Source organism: Dipodomys merriami, unplaced genomic scaffold (assembly GCF_024711535.1).
Source record: "Dipodomys merriami isolate MVZ:Mamm:240054 unplaced genomic scaffold, mDipMer1.0.p SCAF_37, whole genome shotgun sequence".
Lineage (NCBI taxonomy): Eukaryota > Metazoa > Chordata > Mammalia > Rodentia > Heteromyidae > Dipodomys > Dipodomys merriami.
The window spans coordinates 13,436,530-13,449,245 of NW_027205270.1; the positions used below are offsets into that span (position 1 = coordinate 13,436,530).

The 12,716-nt window shown below is 42.7% G+C and overlaps 1 protein-coding gene across 7 annotated transcripts in view; it reads right to left on the reverse strand.

The window, feature by feature from the left end:
* The window catches only part of LOC138804708 (MICOS complex subunit MIC60), a 39,512-nt gene extending 27,038 nt beyond the window's left edge, over nucleotides 1-12,474 (reverse strand). For 3 of the 7 annotated variants that reach the window (XM_069989158.1, XM_069989157.1, XM_069989155.1), the window contains exons 1-4: nucleotides 12,352-12,474; nucleotides 7,498-7,571; nucleotides 4,725-4,914; nucleotides 1,661-1,766 (exon numbers count right to left, since the gene is read on the reverse strand). In XM_069989158.1, coding sequence (XP_069845259.1) covers nucleotides 1,661-1,766; nucleotides 4,725-4,914; nucleotides 7,498-7,571; nucleotides 12,352-12,396 — 415 coding nt within the window. In that variant the 5' untranslated portion in view covers nucleotides 12,397-12,474. The remainder of the gene's footprint in view (nucleotides 1-1,660; nucleotides 1,767-4,724; nucleotides 4,915-7,497; nucleotides 7,572-12,351) is intronic. The other 4 variants (XM_069989161.1, XM_069989159.1, XM_069989156.1 and 1 more) reach the window with 2 other exon arrangements.
* Nucleotides 12,475-12,716: the final 242 nt, after the last annotated feature.

The following is a 12,716-nucleotide window of genomic DNA, read 5'->3' on the forward strand; positions in this document are numbered from 1 at the left end:
TGTCCCACAGCTCTTCAGCTCAAGGCTAGTGCTGTACCACTTTGAACCAAGTCACTTCCGGGTTTCTGGTGGTTTATTGGAGATAAGAGTTTCATGGACTTTCCTGCCCAGGCTGGCTTGGAACTCAGCCTTAGTAGCTAGGATTACAGGTGAGCTGGCTTTGAACTCAGCCTTCTTAGTAACTAGGATTACAGGCGGGAGCCACTCGCCTGTGACCTTGGCTGTGAGATTCTTATCTCTCCAATTAACCACAAGAAAATTGGAAGTGGTGCTCTGGCTGGAAGTGGTAAAGCTTTAGCTTTGAGTGAAAAAAGCTTAAGGACAGACCTTGTATTCAAGCTCCACCACTGATGGAGAGAGGGAGAGGGGGAGGATGAGTGCTGATGAGTCATTACTATAATCCTAGCAATTTAGGAGGCTGAGATCTAAGGATCACAATTCAAAGCCAGCCCCAGCAAGTCAAGATCTAAGGATCACAATTCAAAGCCAGCCCCAGCAAGTCAGCAAGACTCTTATTTCCCATATATCACTAAAAAAAAAAAAAAAACAAAAAAAAAACAGAAGTGTAGCTGTAGTTCAAGTTGTGGAGCACTACTAGTCTTGAGGGAAAAAAAAAAGCTCAGAGACAACACTCAGGCTCTGGGTTCAAGCTCCAAGATTGGCACCTAAAAAAATGAAAAATTTACTCACTGCTATATCCCCAGTGTCTAGAAAAATGCCTGACATGTAATAGTAAATATTTGCTGAATCAAAAAATGTTTAAAAAGCCAGGTAATTATAAGGACAGAAGTAACTAAAGAGAAACCCAAGAAGTTCAAGTGCATACTAAATAGAGGCAGGTGCTATATGTTAAGATGTAATTACTAGTAAATTCTGAAGGTTAAAGAAATATCTGTAGGGGGGCTGGAAAGGTGGCTCAGTGGTAGAGTGCTTGCCTTGCATGCATGAGGCCCTGGGATCGATTCCTCAGCACCACAAAAGCAAAAAGAAAAAAGCCAGAAGTGGTGCTGTGGCTCAAGTGGTAGAACGCTAGTGAGCTGAAGAGCTGAGGGACAGCGCCCAGGCCCAGAGTTCAGGCCCCACGACCCGACCCCAAAAAAAAAAAAAAAATCTGTAGGGGCCATGCATTGATGGCTCACGCCTATAATCCTAGCTACATAGAAGGCTGAGTGAGATCTGAGGATCTCAGTTCAAAGCCAGCCTGGGCAGGAAACTCCTTGAGACTCCTATCTCCAATAAACCACTCAGAAACCAGAAGTGTGTTGTGGCTTAAGTGGTAGAGGGCTAGCCTTGAGCTGAAGAGCTGAGGGACAGTGTCCAGGCCCAGAGTTCAAGCCCCACAACCAAAAAAATCTGCAGGGGCTATGCAAGACACATTTATCACTAAGAAAGAAAGGGGAAAAGGAGGGGGGTGGGAGGAGGAAATGAGAAAAGAGGTTAACTCTTAAAATCCAAACTGGAGAAAAGTTAAGAATCAGGGAAGAATAAAGGGACAAAAAGAAAAATTAAAGTTTGTAACCTTATCTATTCAAAAGAAAGCCCTATATCATGCCCTACTGTACCCCTGAAAGGATAGGTAAGATGGGGACCGATGGACCATCCCATTAACAGTATGTATACGAATTAAAACTTTTATCTTAAATTTTAAAAGAATGAGTACCTGACGTTGGAGTTTCTTCCTTCTGTTTTTGGAGTTGTGAGGCAGGCTGTTCAGATTCCTTCTTTTCCTCTGATTCACTAGAGATTTTTAGTGGACCAGATTGAATCTTAGAAATGAAAATATTTAACATTTAGAGTATAATACTGTTTTTGTAAATGGTAACATAGAGTAATATTTTCAAAAGTCTAGTCTTTCAGGTTTTCAATATAAAGTTATCACTATTTTGTAATATTTTATTAATCATAACAGAAGCCACTTTTTTTTTTTTCCATTTTTGGTGCCAGACCTGGGGTTTAAACTCAAGGCTAGCGCTCTATCACTTGTGATACAACTCTACTTCTGGCTTTTTTGGTATTTAGTTGGAGCTAAGTCTTGTGGGCTGGCTTGCCATTGCTGGCTTCAAAACTCGATCCTCAGATCTCAGCCTCCTGAGTAACCAGGATTAGAGAAATGAGCCCCCAGCACCCAGCAATCATCATTATTTGTAAAAACTGTGATCCAAAGCTGGTGTGGCTCATACCTATACCCTAGCCTGCCTGTATCTTTAGGAAGATGAGATCTGAGGATCGATGTTCAAGGCCAACCCAGGCAGGAAAGGTCATGAGAATCTTATCTCCAATTAACCACATAAAAACTGGAAGTAAAGCTGTAGCTCCAGTGGTAGATCACTGTCCTTGAGCAAAAAAGCTCAGGGACAGTGCCCAGGCCTTGATTTCAAGCCCCAGAACTGGCACACACAAGCATGCACACATATGCAAAAATTGGAGTCCAAAGGTTTCATTCCAAAGGACTTAGGCATATTTCATATTTTAGCACTCTTAAAGCACATAATATATGACCTCCTTTAAACACCATTCCTTGTACATATACAACATTTAAAAGGCTATATCCATTTTTTTAATTGAATTATGGTGTCTTCTATATAACTGATAAGGGTTTCTGTGCAGAGAAATGGCTGCAGAGGTGAATGTGAGATTGTCAAGGATACTGAAAGTCAATCCAAGAACTAGTGAAGTCTATACACCACAGCAATATAAAGGAACCCAAATAACAAGTTCCCAGGCTGACATTTCACCTTCCATACCTTCACTTTCCTTATTCTGTGTATGAAGCAATCTTTAAAGTCTCTAATTTTTACCTCTGTGTTTAAACAACAGGAAATGTTTGAAAGTTCCTAATAGCTGTATCATATAAACATAATAGTGCTAATTTTATAATATTCTCTTGGTACTGATATGAAGAGGATCTATATTCTTTTAGGAGGAGATATCTGATGATGGAGACCAGAAGATTGGAAAGACTGTATATATAGGGAATAAGTTTAGTTGAGAAGATAATTCGGATATCAAGTGAAAAAGGCCAGGGCAGGGTGAGTGATAATGCAAGAAAGAGAGTAAATATTAGAGTAAACAAAACAGGAAAGCTAATAAAATATAAGCAACTACAAATAATCTAAGAGCCCTAACCTAGCAACCTGACAACTTGGTACTATTTTAAATACAGCAACAACAAAAATCAAGAGGCTGGAAGTTTAGCTCAAATGCACAACCTATGGAAAGAATGCACAAGGTTTTATGTATAGTATAGACAATGCTGAATTAGTGCCATGGAAATATTCTCCAAGTAGTAAAGTGGAGTGAGCAGATGCTAAGTCTACATATAGAGGGAGAAATCATTTACAAAAAATGAAAAGTCATGTTGAGAAAGAAAAAACATTACTCTGAACTTTTCAGCCTGATTTCATGCTCCGAGGGCTGCTTCCAGCTATTCCTCTTGGATAATAAAGCTTAAAATAGACTTAGGTTTTAGAATAAATGCACAAGATTCTGACTTAACTATTACAGCTTCAAAACCGTCTTCCCTGAGTAAAAACAGTTTATAAAGTTTTTATGAAAGAATAAATGGTGCAGAAAACCAGCCAGGAACATTTTGAGTAAGTATTATTGGTATAAGTAAGAAATTAAAGAACACCGTTTTCACAAATACCACCTCTGTGACAGGATTGGTCTGTAGACCACATTAGATATTGGAGAATGGAAGCCCAGTTTCTTTTTTGAGGGGGGTGGTGGCAGAGGGAATGATGGTACTGGAACGTGCACTCAAGGTCATATGCTTGCTAGGCTTACTATACCACTTAAGCCACACCTGTAGCTTTTTGTGCTTTAATTATTTCTAAGGTACTATCACAGCCAGCCTTGGAACACAATCTTCCTACCTATGCCTTCCACACAGATGAGATCACAGAAGTATACCACCAAGCTCAGCTTACTGCCAGTCTTTCTCTATGGAGAAGCTAGATTAGAGGCATGTGCCACTACAGCTGGCCAAGTCCATATAGTTTCTAAGAAATAGTTCAACAACATGTCCAGCCTCACGATACAAAGAAATGTCTTAATACCAAATAGTCAAAAGCCCATGCTCTTGTGTGTCCAAGTATATATAAACAAGATTAGATAGATAGATAGAGAGATAGAGAGATAGAGAGATGATAGAAAGACAGCCAGATACAGAGTTGTTGTTATTTAAAGAAACTGTGTTTGAATGGAGAAATACTTAAGATACATTTTCAAAGTTGAGCTGGTTAGGGAGAAAGGGCAAAGCTCTGAAGAACATTCACGAAGTTCCGGGAATACTGGAAGACAAAATCAATCAATATGTAGCTAAAAATTCTGACGGCTTTAGGTCTAAAAGGAGCTATAATTAACCATAACTTTGGGTTCTATACCATGGCTATTCTATATCTACATTTATGTTTTTAGTGTCCTAAGTGAGAGCTTTTTAGCTGCAACTGTATGGTTGATATAATTCTCTGCCACTCAGTCTACAAGGCAACCAGCTATCCCAACATGCCTCATCCACTTACCTCTTTGTGAAATGCACTTATTTTGTATGTTGTATACACTAACAGAGCATATATGGAATAATCACACATGTACATATTACAGAGAACAAATATACATCTGGCAAGGTGCACTTAACCGTACATGAATAATAGTATCAAAATGAAAAGAGTTTGCTTTTTAAAGTATTCTTAGGATAAACTGAAATATTGCTTAAAACTTACCGGCTTCGTTGGCAATGGGACATTGTAAGGTACAGAACCAAGAAACATGTCAAAAAGTTTGTCTGAGTAAGGTATGGTTTTCTCAACACTTTCCCGGAAATGAGAATCCCATTTGGCATATAGGATAGTGCCACCAATACCTCCACCAACAAACAAAACGCCAGCTCCAGCAATTCTGCCTGGAGTCAACCTAAGGGAAAGAAATAGGAAACACAGTATTTACTCAGCTACCCAATATCTACTTTCCTAGACCAATGAAAACGCCCAAAGACTTCTAACAAAGCTTTACTTCTCTAGCACTGATTTGCTACCATCGTTGCACATTACCACTTTTCTCTTATTTATTGACTATTTTTATTTTATTTTTTTGCTGGTCCTGGGGCTTGAACTCTGGGCCTGGACCTGAGATTTTTTTTTTTTTTTTTTTTTTTTTTTGCTCAAGGGTAGTGCTCTACCACTTATGCCACAGCTTCACTTCTGGCTTTTTCTATGATTAATTGGAGATAAGAGTTTCACAGACATTCCTGCCAGGGCTGGCTTTCAAACACCATCCTCCTATCTCAGCCTCTTAGGTAGGTAGGATTACAGGTGTGAGCCACCAGCACCCAGCCTCCTTTTTTGTTGTTATATGGATAACAAATTTTACTTTTTGGGTCCGGTCGTGGGGCCTGAACTCTGGGCCTGGACGCTGTCCCTCAGCTTTTTTTAGCTCAAGGCTAGCGCACTACCACTTGAGCCACAGTGCCACTTCCGGGTTTTTTGCTTTTTGCTTATGTGGTGCTGGGGAATCAAACCCAGGGCCTCAGGCATGCAAGGCAAGCGCTCTACCACTGAGCCACCTTCCCAGCCCCTGGATAACAAATTTTAAAGATAATATGTAGGCAGAAAGAAATAAAGCAATATACTTTTTTTTTTCAGTTCTATTCTTGGGACTTGAACTCAGGGACTAAATGCTGTTCCAGAGCTTTTGTGGTAAAGAATCTCACAGGTTTTCCTGCCCAAGCTGGCTTCAAATCGTAATCCTTAGATCTCAGCCTCCAAAGTCGCTAGAATTACAAGTGTGAGCCACCAGCACCCAGCAAATTTTTTGTGTGTTTTAAGTTTTTTTTGTTTTGTTTTGTTTTCAGTTGGTCCTGGGGCTTGAACTCTGGGCCCGGGAGCTATCCCTCAGCTCTTCAGTTCAAGGCTAACACTACCAACTTGAGCCATAGCACCACTTACAGTTTTCTGGAGATAGTCTTGGTGATAAGAGTCTCACACGGGCTGGGAAGGTGGCTCAATGGTAGAGCGCTTGCCTTGCATGCATGAGGCCCTGGGTTCAATTCCTCAGCACCACATAAGCAAAAAGAAAAAAGCCGAAAGTGGCGCTATGGCTCAAGAGGTAGAGTGTTATTATTCAGCAAAAGCTCAGGGACAGTTCCTAGGCCCTGAGTTCAAGCCCCCGGACTGGCAAAAAAGAAAAAGAAAAAAAAGTATCAGCTATAACTTGAAAACTACTTTTTTTTTTTGTCGGTTGTGGGGCCTGAACTCTGGGCCTGGGCGCTGTCCCTCAGCTCTTCAGCTCAAGGCTAGCGCTCTACCACTTGAGCCATAGTGCCACTTCTGGCTTTTTTCAGCTTATGTGGTACTGAGGTATCAAACCCAGGGCCTCATGCATGCAAGGCAAGTACTCTACCACTAAGACAACTTCCCAGCCCTGAAAACTACTTTTTGAACTTACAATTGCAATTCTAGATTTAAATCTGCTTCCATAGACTAGAAGATTGCAGCCTGAAGTGGGGATGGAAGTGCCATGGATGCCATCTAATTACCGTAGAGCCAAAAGGAACATCATTACAAGCTTTTACCTACAAATAATGTAACAAAAGGGACCCAAAAATATTACAGTAAAGTATTTGTAAAGTACATACTAGCATGTAGTCTTTCTTATCTGAGGTGTGTGTTTGTCTGTGTATACCTCACGGGATGCCTGAAACCACCATACATAATACCAGACCCAATATATGCCGTGTTTTATGTAAACAGACACACACACACCTATGACAAACTCTATGAGTTAGGCACAGCAAGGGGTTAAAAACAATAATAAAATAAACGGGGCTGGGAAGGTAGCTCAGTGGTAGAGTGCTTGCCTAACATGCATGAGGCCCTGGGTTCGATTCCTCAGCATCACATAAGCAGAAAAAAAAAGCTGGAAGTGGCGCCATGGCTCAAGTGGTAGAGTGCTGAGGGACAGCACCCAGGCCCAGAGTTCAAGCCCCACGACCAACAAAAAATTAATTAACTAATTAATAATAATAAGACAATTAGAATTGGAGGGTGTGGCTCAAGCAATAGAGAATTGGCTTAGCAAATTCAAGGCCGTGAGTTCAATCCTCAGTACCCAAAAAAGGGGGGAGAAAACTAAAATAGGTTATAACAATATACTCTAATAGATTCGATGTGATTCCGTAAGTCAGGTTATGAGTACAATGCACCTTGATCAATGTCACCCCTTCCATGTTCTACCTCATTTTCCCCTTCCCCTTCTTTCTCACAAAATACCTTATTGCAATATGCTTTCTCTTCTCATGACAATGAGGCCATACGGCTACAAGCTGACCATGAATGAATAAAATTATGGATAAGGGAAGAGTGAAAGGTTCTAAGCACATATTCTCTTTTTTCTATTCTCTTTCTCCTTCCCCTCCCCCCAAGCTCTCTCACACACAAAAACAAATACAATCTTAGCAGTACATAGTAAAAGTTAATTCCAGTGAGACAAATTACATACCCAGAACTCCTTGAAGTAGAGTATCTACGAAATGGACGCAATGGACGGAAGACAAATTTCCCACAGAGACAACTCTATAGAAGGAAGAGAAAACATTACAACAGATACAGTTAAATGAACCTGGGAGTTTTTAGGTCTGGTAATGAAGAAATAATATTTTTATTACAGATACCTTTATTAAACAAAAATGTATTTTATTTTCAGAAGTCAGTTTACCAAGAAGCACATTTATAGATTCCTTTTTATTTTTTTTTAAGAGTCAAGACCAGAACACAAACCTGGTACCTGACACTTTTGTTCACTGGCTAAGACTCTACCAACTGTGCCGTGCCTCCAACCCCACATTTATAGATTCTTAAAAAAAACTGGGGGCTGGGAAAGTGGCTCAGTAGTAGAATGCTTGCCCTGCATGCATGAGGCCCTGGGTTCATTTACTCAGCACAACATAAACAGAAAACGCCAGAAGTGGCACTGTGGCTCAAGTGGTAGAATGCTAGCCTTCAGCTTAAGAGCTGGGGGACAGTTCCCAGGCCCAGAGTTCAAGCCCCACAACCGACCAAATAAAAAAAAACTTGTGATGTTTTATGTATGCCACAGCTCATATAAAATTACTGTTAGGCTGGGGACAGGTATCTCACACCTATAATCCTAACTATTCAGTTTGGGATGTAAGGATCAAGGTTCCACACTAGGCCTGGCAGGAAAGCCACCATACTCTTATCTCTAAAAAGCTATAAGTAGAGGTGTGGCTCAAATGTTAGAACACTAGCCTTGAGCCTAGGCCCTGAGTTCAAATCACAGGACAGGCACACAAAAAAACAATTATGTTGGGCACTGGTGGCTCACATCTGTAATCCTAGCTACTCAGGAGGCTGAGATCTGAGGATCACAGTTCAAAGCCAGCCAAGGCAGGAAAGTCCATGAGACTCTTATCTCAAATAAGCCACTAGAAAACCAGAAGTGGCACTGTGGCTCAAGCGGTAGAGAGCTCTCCTTAAGCTGAAGAGTGCAGGGACAGCGCCCAATCCCAGAGTTCAAACCTCACAACCGACAAAAAAAATAATAATAATTATCCACCTGAGCAACCGATATTTACAAGTATTACATGGGATTTACACATTTTCTTACTTGGAAAGAAAAATAAATAGTATAAAATATCTGAGCTGGCCACTGGTGGCTCATTCATGTAATCCTATCTACTCAGAAGGCTGCGATCTGAGGACTGAGGTTCAAAGCTAGCCTAGGCAAAAAAGCTTGGCTCTAATTTCCAATTAACCACCAGAAAACCTAAAGTGGAGCAATGGCTCAAAGTGGTAGAGCACTAGCTTTGAGCGCAAAAACTCAGGAACAGCACCCAGGCCTTGAGTTCAAGCCCCATACCCAAAAAAAGGAAGCCGCCAGATGCTGGTTACAGGTTACAGGCTCACACTTGTAATCCTAGCTACTCAGGAGGCTGAGATCTGAGGACTGTGGTTCAAGGCCAGAGTGGGCAGGAAAGGCCTCAAGTCTCTTATCACTAATTAACAACCTAAAAACTGGAAGCGGTGCTATAGCTCAAATGGTGCTAGAGCACTCACTTTAAGCTGAAAAGCTGAGGGACAGCACCCAGGCCGAGTTCAAGTCCCACAACCGACAAAAGAAAAAAAAGAGAAGAAAGAAAGAAAAAGAAAAATTCAAATTGTATCTATAAAATAAAAAAACTTTTCTTAAGCCGGCACTGGTGGCTCACGCCTGTAATCCTAGCTACTCAAGAGGCTGAGATTTGAGGATCGAGGTTCAAAGCCAGCCCAGGCAGGAAAGACCATGAGACTCCTATCTCCAATAAACCACCAGAAAACCAGAAGTGGCACTGTAGCTCAAGTGGTAGAGCGCTCACCTTGAGCTGAAGAGCTGAGGGACAGTGCCCAGGCCCAGAGTTCAAGCCCCATGACTGACCAAAAAAAACAAACAAACAAAAACTCTTCTTGGGGCTGGGAAGGTGCTCACTGGTAGAGTGCTTGCTTTGCATGCATGAGGCCCTGGGTTCCATTCCTCAGCACCAAATAAGCAGAAAAAAAAATGGAAGTGGCGCTGTGACTCAAGCGGTAGAGCACTAGCCTTGACTTAAAGAGCTGAGGGACAGCACCCAGGTCCAGAGTTCAAGCCCACTACCGACAAAAAAAAAACAACCTTTTTTTTTTGTGATGGGGATTCAATCCAGTCTCACTCATATTAAGTACTCTACTACTGAGCTACACCACTTATCCCAAAACCTTTTTTTTTTTTTGGTTGGCCATGGGGCTTGAACTCTGGGCTTGGGCGCTGTCCCTGCGCTCTTCAGCTCAAGGTGAGCGCTCTACTGCTTGAGCCACAGTGCCACTTCCAGCCCAAAACCTTTTTTATATACCATGTAGAAAGTGAAACTATGGCAAGTCAAGAAAAATAAATGCTTTCTTTAGACTCCTGAATGAAGCTGTCACTATTGCAAGTCCAGCTCTATGACATGTGACAGTCTTTTTGCCTAACATGAGTGAAGCCCTGGGTTTGATTCCTCAGTACACCATCAACAGAAAAAGCCAGAAGTAGAGTTGTAGCTCAAGTGGTAGAGTGCTAACCTTGAGCAAAAGAAGCTCAGGGACAGTGCCAAGGCCCTAAGTTCAAACCACAGGACTGGAGAAAAAAAAAAAAAAGAGAATAATTGCAACTCAACCATTCATTTAATCAAGTAAAGTGCAGGACCAAACAAAATGAGATTCTCATCTCCAATTAACTACCAAATGTTAGCTGTGGAGATGTTCCTCAAATGGTAGAATGCTAGACTTGAGCAGAGAAGACTAATGGATATCACCGAAGTACCAATAACAGCACCAATACCAGAAAAAAAAAGTTGTGCATAGTAATACAACACAGGAACTAAGAGATAAAGGATGTTAGGACTAAGAAATAAACTCAAAAAGAACCATGATTCTGAAGCACAAGTCACAAAAGAACAATTTAGGGAATTCAAGTATGATTAGCCTAAACTTAAGGGTAAGACAGATACCATCCACAGTGATGATGGTTTATTTTGTGTCATGTTGGTGTTTTGCATAAGATTAACATTTTTTATGTTTTATTTTTTATTATCTTTAAGTAGTTGTACAAATAAGTTCCCATTCTACAAAACAAGATAGGAGAACAAAAAGTCTGACATTGTCACCCACCTCTCTTAATCCATCCCTCCACTCATAAGATTAACATTTGAGACGTTAACAGTGATAACATTATGATTTAACAATAAGCAGATTATCAAAATTTCAATCACATCCTTGCATGACTCTGAGCAGAGAACCCCAATCATTTCTGTAGGATAAAAATCCTATAAAGGGCTGGGAAGGTGGCTCAGTGGTAGAGCGCTTGCCTTGCATACCTGAGGCTCTGGGTTCGATTCCTCAGCACCACATAAGCAAAAAGAAAAAGCCAGAAGTGGCGCTGTGGCTCAAGTGGGTAGAGCGCTAGCCTTGAGCTGAAGAGCTGAGGGACAGTGCCCAGGCCCAGACCCCATGACCGGACCCCCCCCCCAAAAAAAAAATCCTATAGAAACGGTTAAAGTGGGTGTTGTTTATTCGTGGTATTTGCTACACAGCAATAGAAACGAATACAAGTCCCATTTCCCTTTAAAAGAAACCGCTTCTCTAACCCTATATTGAAAAGGAAGAGAAGCAAACTTGAAAGGGGGAAGCAAACTTGAAAGGTTTTTTATGATCTCTAACTCACTGTTCCCAGGAGTTGGGCTAAAGGGGGCAAAGTAATTATCCATTTACTGCTCACATCACAGTATCTGTTTTGCAACACAATTTGCAAAAACACTGAAAATCATGAACTGAAACAGGTTTTTCATTTTCAATTGTAGAAAGTTACTTTGATAACTATGAAAAACTAACAAAAACCGCACCGAAGCCGGGCGCCGGTGGCTCACGCCTGTAATCCCAGCTACTCAGGAGGCTGAGATCTGAGGATCACGGTTCAAAGCCAGCCTGAACAGGAAAGTCCGTGAGACTCTTCTCTCCAATTAACCACTGAGAAAACCGGAAGTGGCGCAATGGCTCAAGTGGTAGAGCACCAGCTTTGAGCTGAAGAGTTGAAGGACAGCGCCCAAACCCGGAGTTCAAGCCCCATGACCGACAAAAAGGGAAAAAAAAAAAAAAAACATCAAGTGTTGTCTAGGCTCCTTAATGTCAGTTACAGTAGTCGCATAGCATGGAAACACCGACCTCCCGGCTAATCTCAGAAATGAGCACAAGGTCATGGCTCCTGTCCTTCCTCAAGTACCGGGAGTGTAAATTTCATCAACATCAACAACTAAAAAAAAAACTTCCCTTTTTAGAGTCAGAGCTGTTCTCAGCTACGAAAAGGACGTCAACCTCGTTTAATCATAACCCTGACCCCTAAATTTCGGCTGTCCAAGCACCGGCTTATTAAAGATGCAATAAATTACGGCCTCGCGTGGCCTGCTGGGAATTGTAGTTCTCCCGCCTCGACCTTCACGATTGGAAACCTACCACGCGCCCAACCGGCAGCTTGGACGCCAACAGCCAGGATTGGTTGGCTACTGGGGCAGCGCGGTGCTGATTGGATGACAAACCCGAAGCCGCGCCTCGGCCCCGCGCCCACCTCCCCGCTCCCTCTCTCCACACCCCAACCCGCCTCAGTCACAACCCTCCGGTCTACGGACAAGCTCCCCCGTGAGGTGCCTCCCCGTCCTGCCCGAGACACGCCCGTTACACCTGTGTCCTAGAAACTAGGCACCATCAAATGTCCACTCCGCCCCTCGTTTTCTGTAGTCTGTTTCGAGTCAGCTTTCTCATGCCCCACTTCGGGAGCCCCCACGCTCACCTGGGCAGCGGCAGTCACGCCGGATAACTGACAGGCCCGCAGCATCTCGGCCGAATAGACGGGCGTTGCTGGTGTACGCGGGAGCAGCCGCGGCGGCACGAGTAGAGGAGGGCGCGCACGCGTGCGTGCGTGCGTGTGTGCGTGCCCGCGTCCTTACCGCTTCTCCGTGCCCAGCGCACCGGAAGGACAGCCAACGCCAATGCGCACGCGCAGCCCTCTTATCGTCCGGATAGTGCTAGTCTGAAAGGGTAGGTCCCGCCCTGGCTGCGGAAACGATCATTCTCCTTCCGGGTCGCGCTCGGGCTTCCGGTCCGTGGCCCGAACCCTGGGTTACTAGGTGAACTGCACTTGAGCCGAGGGGGAAA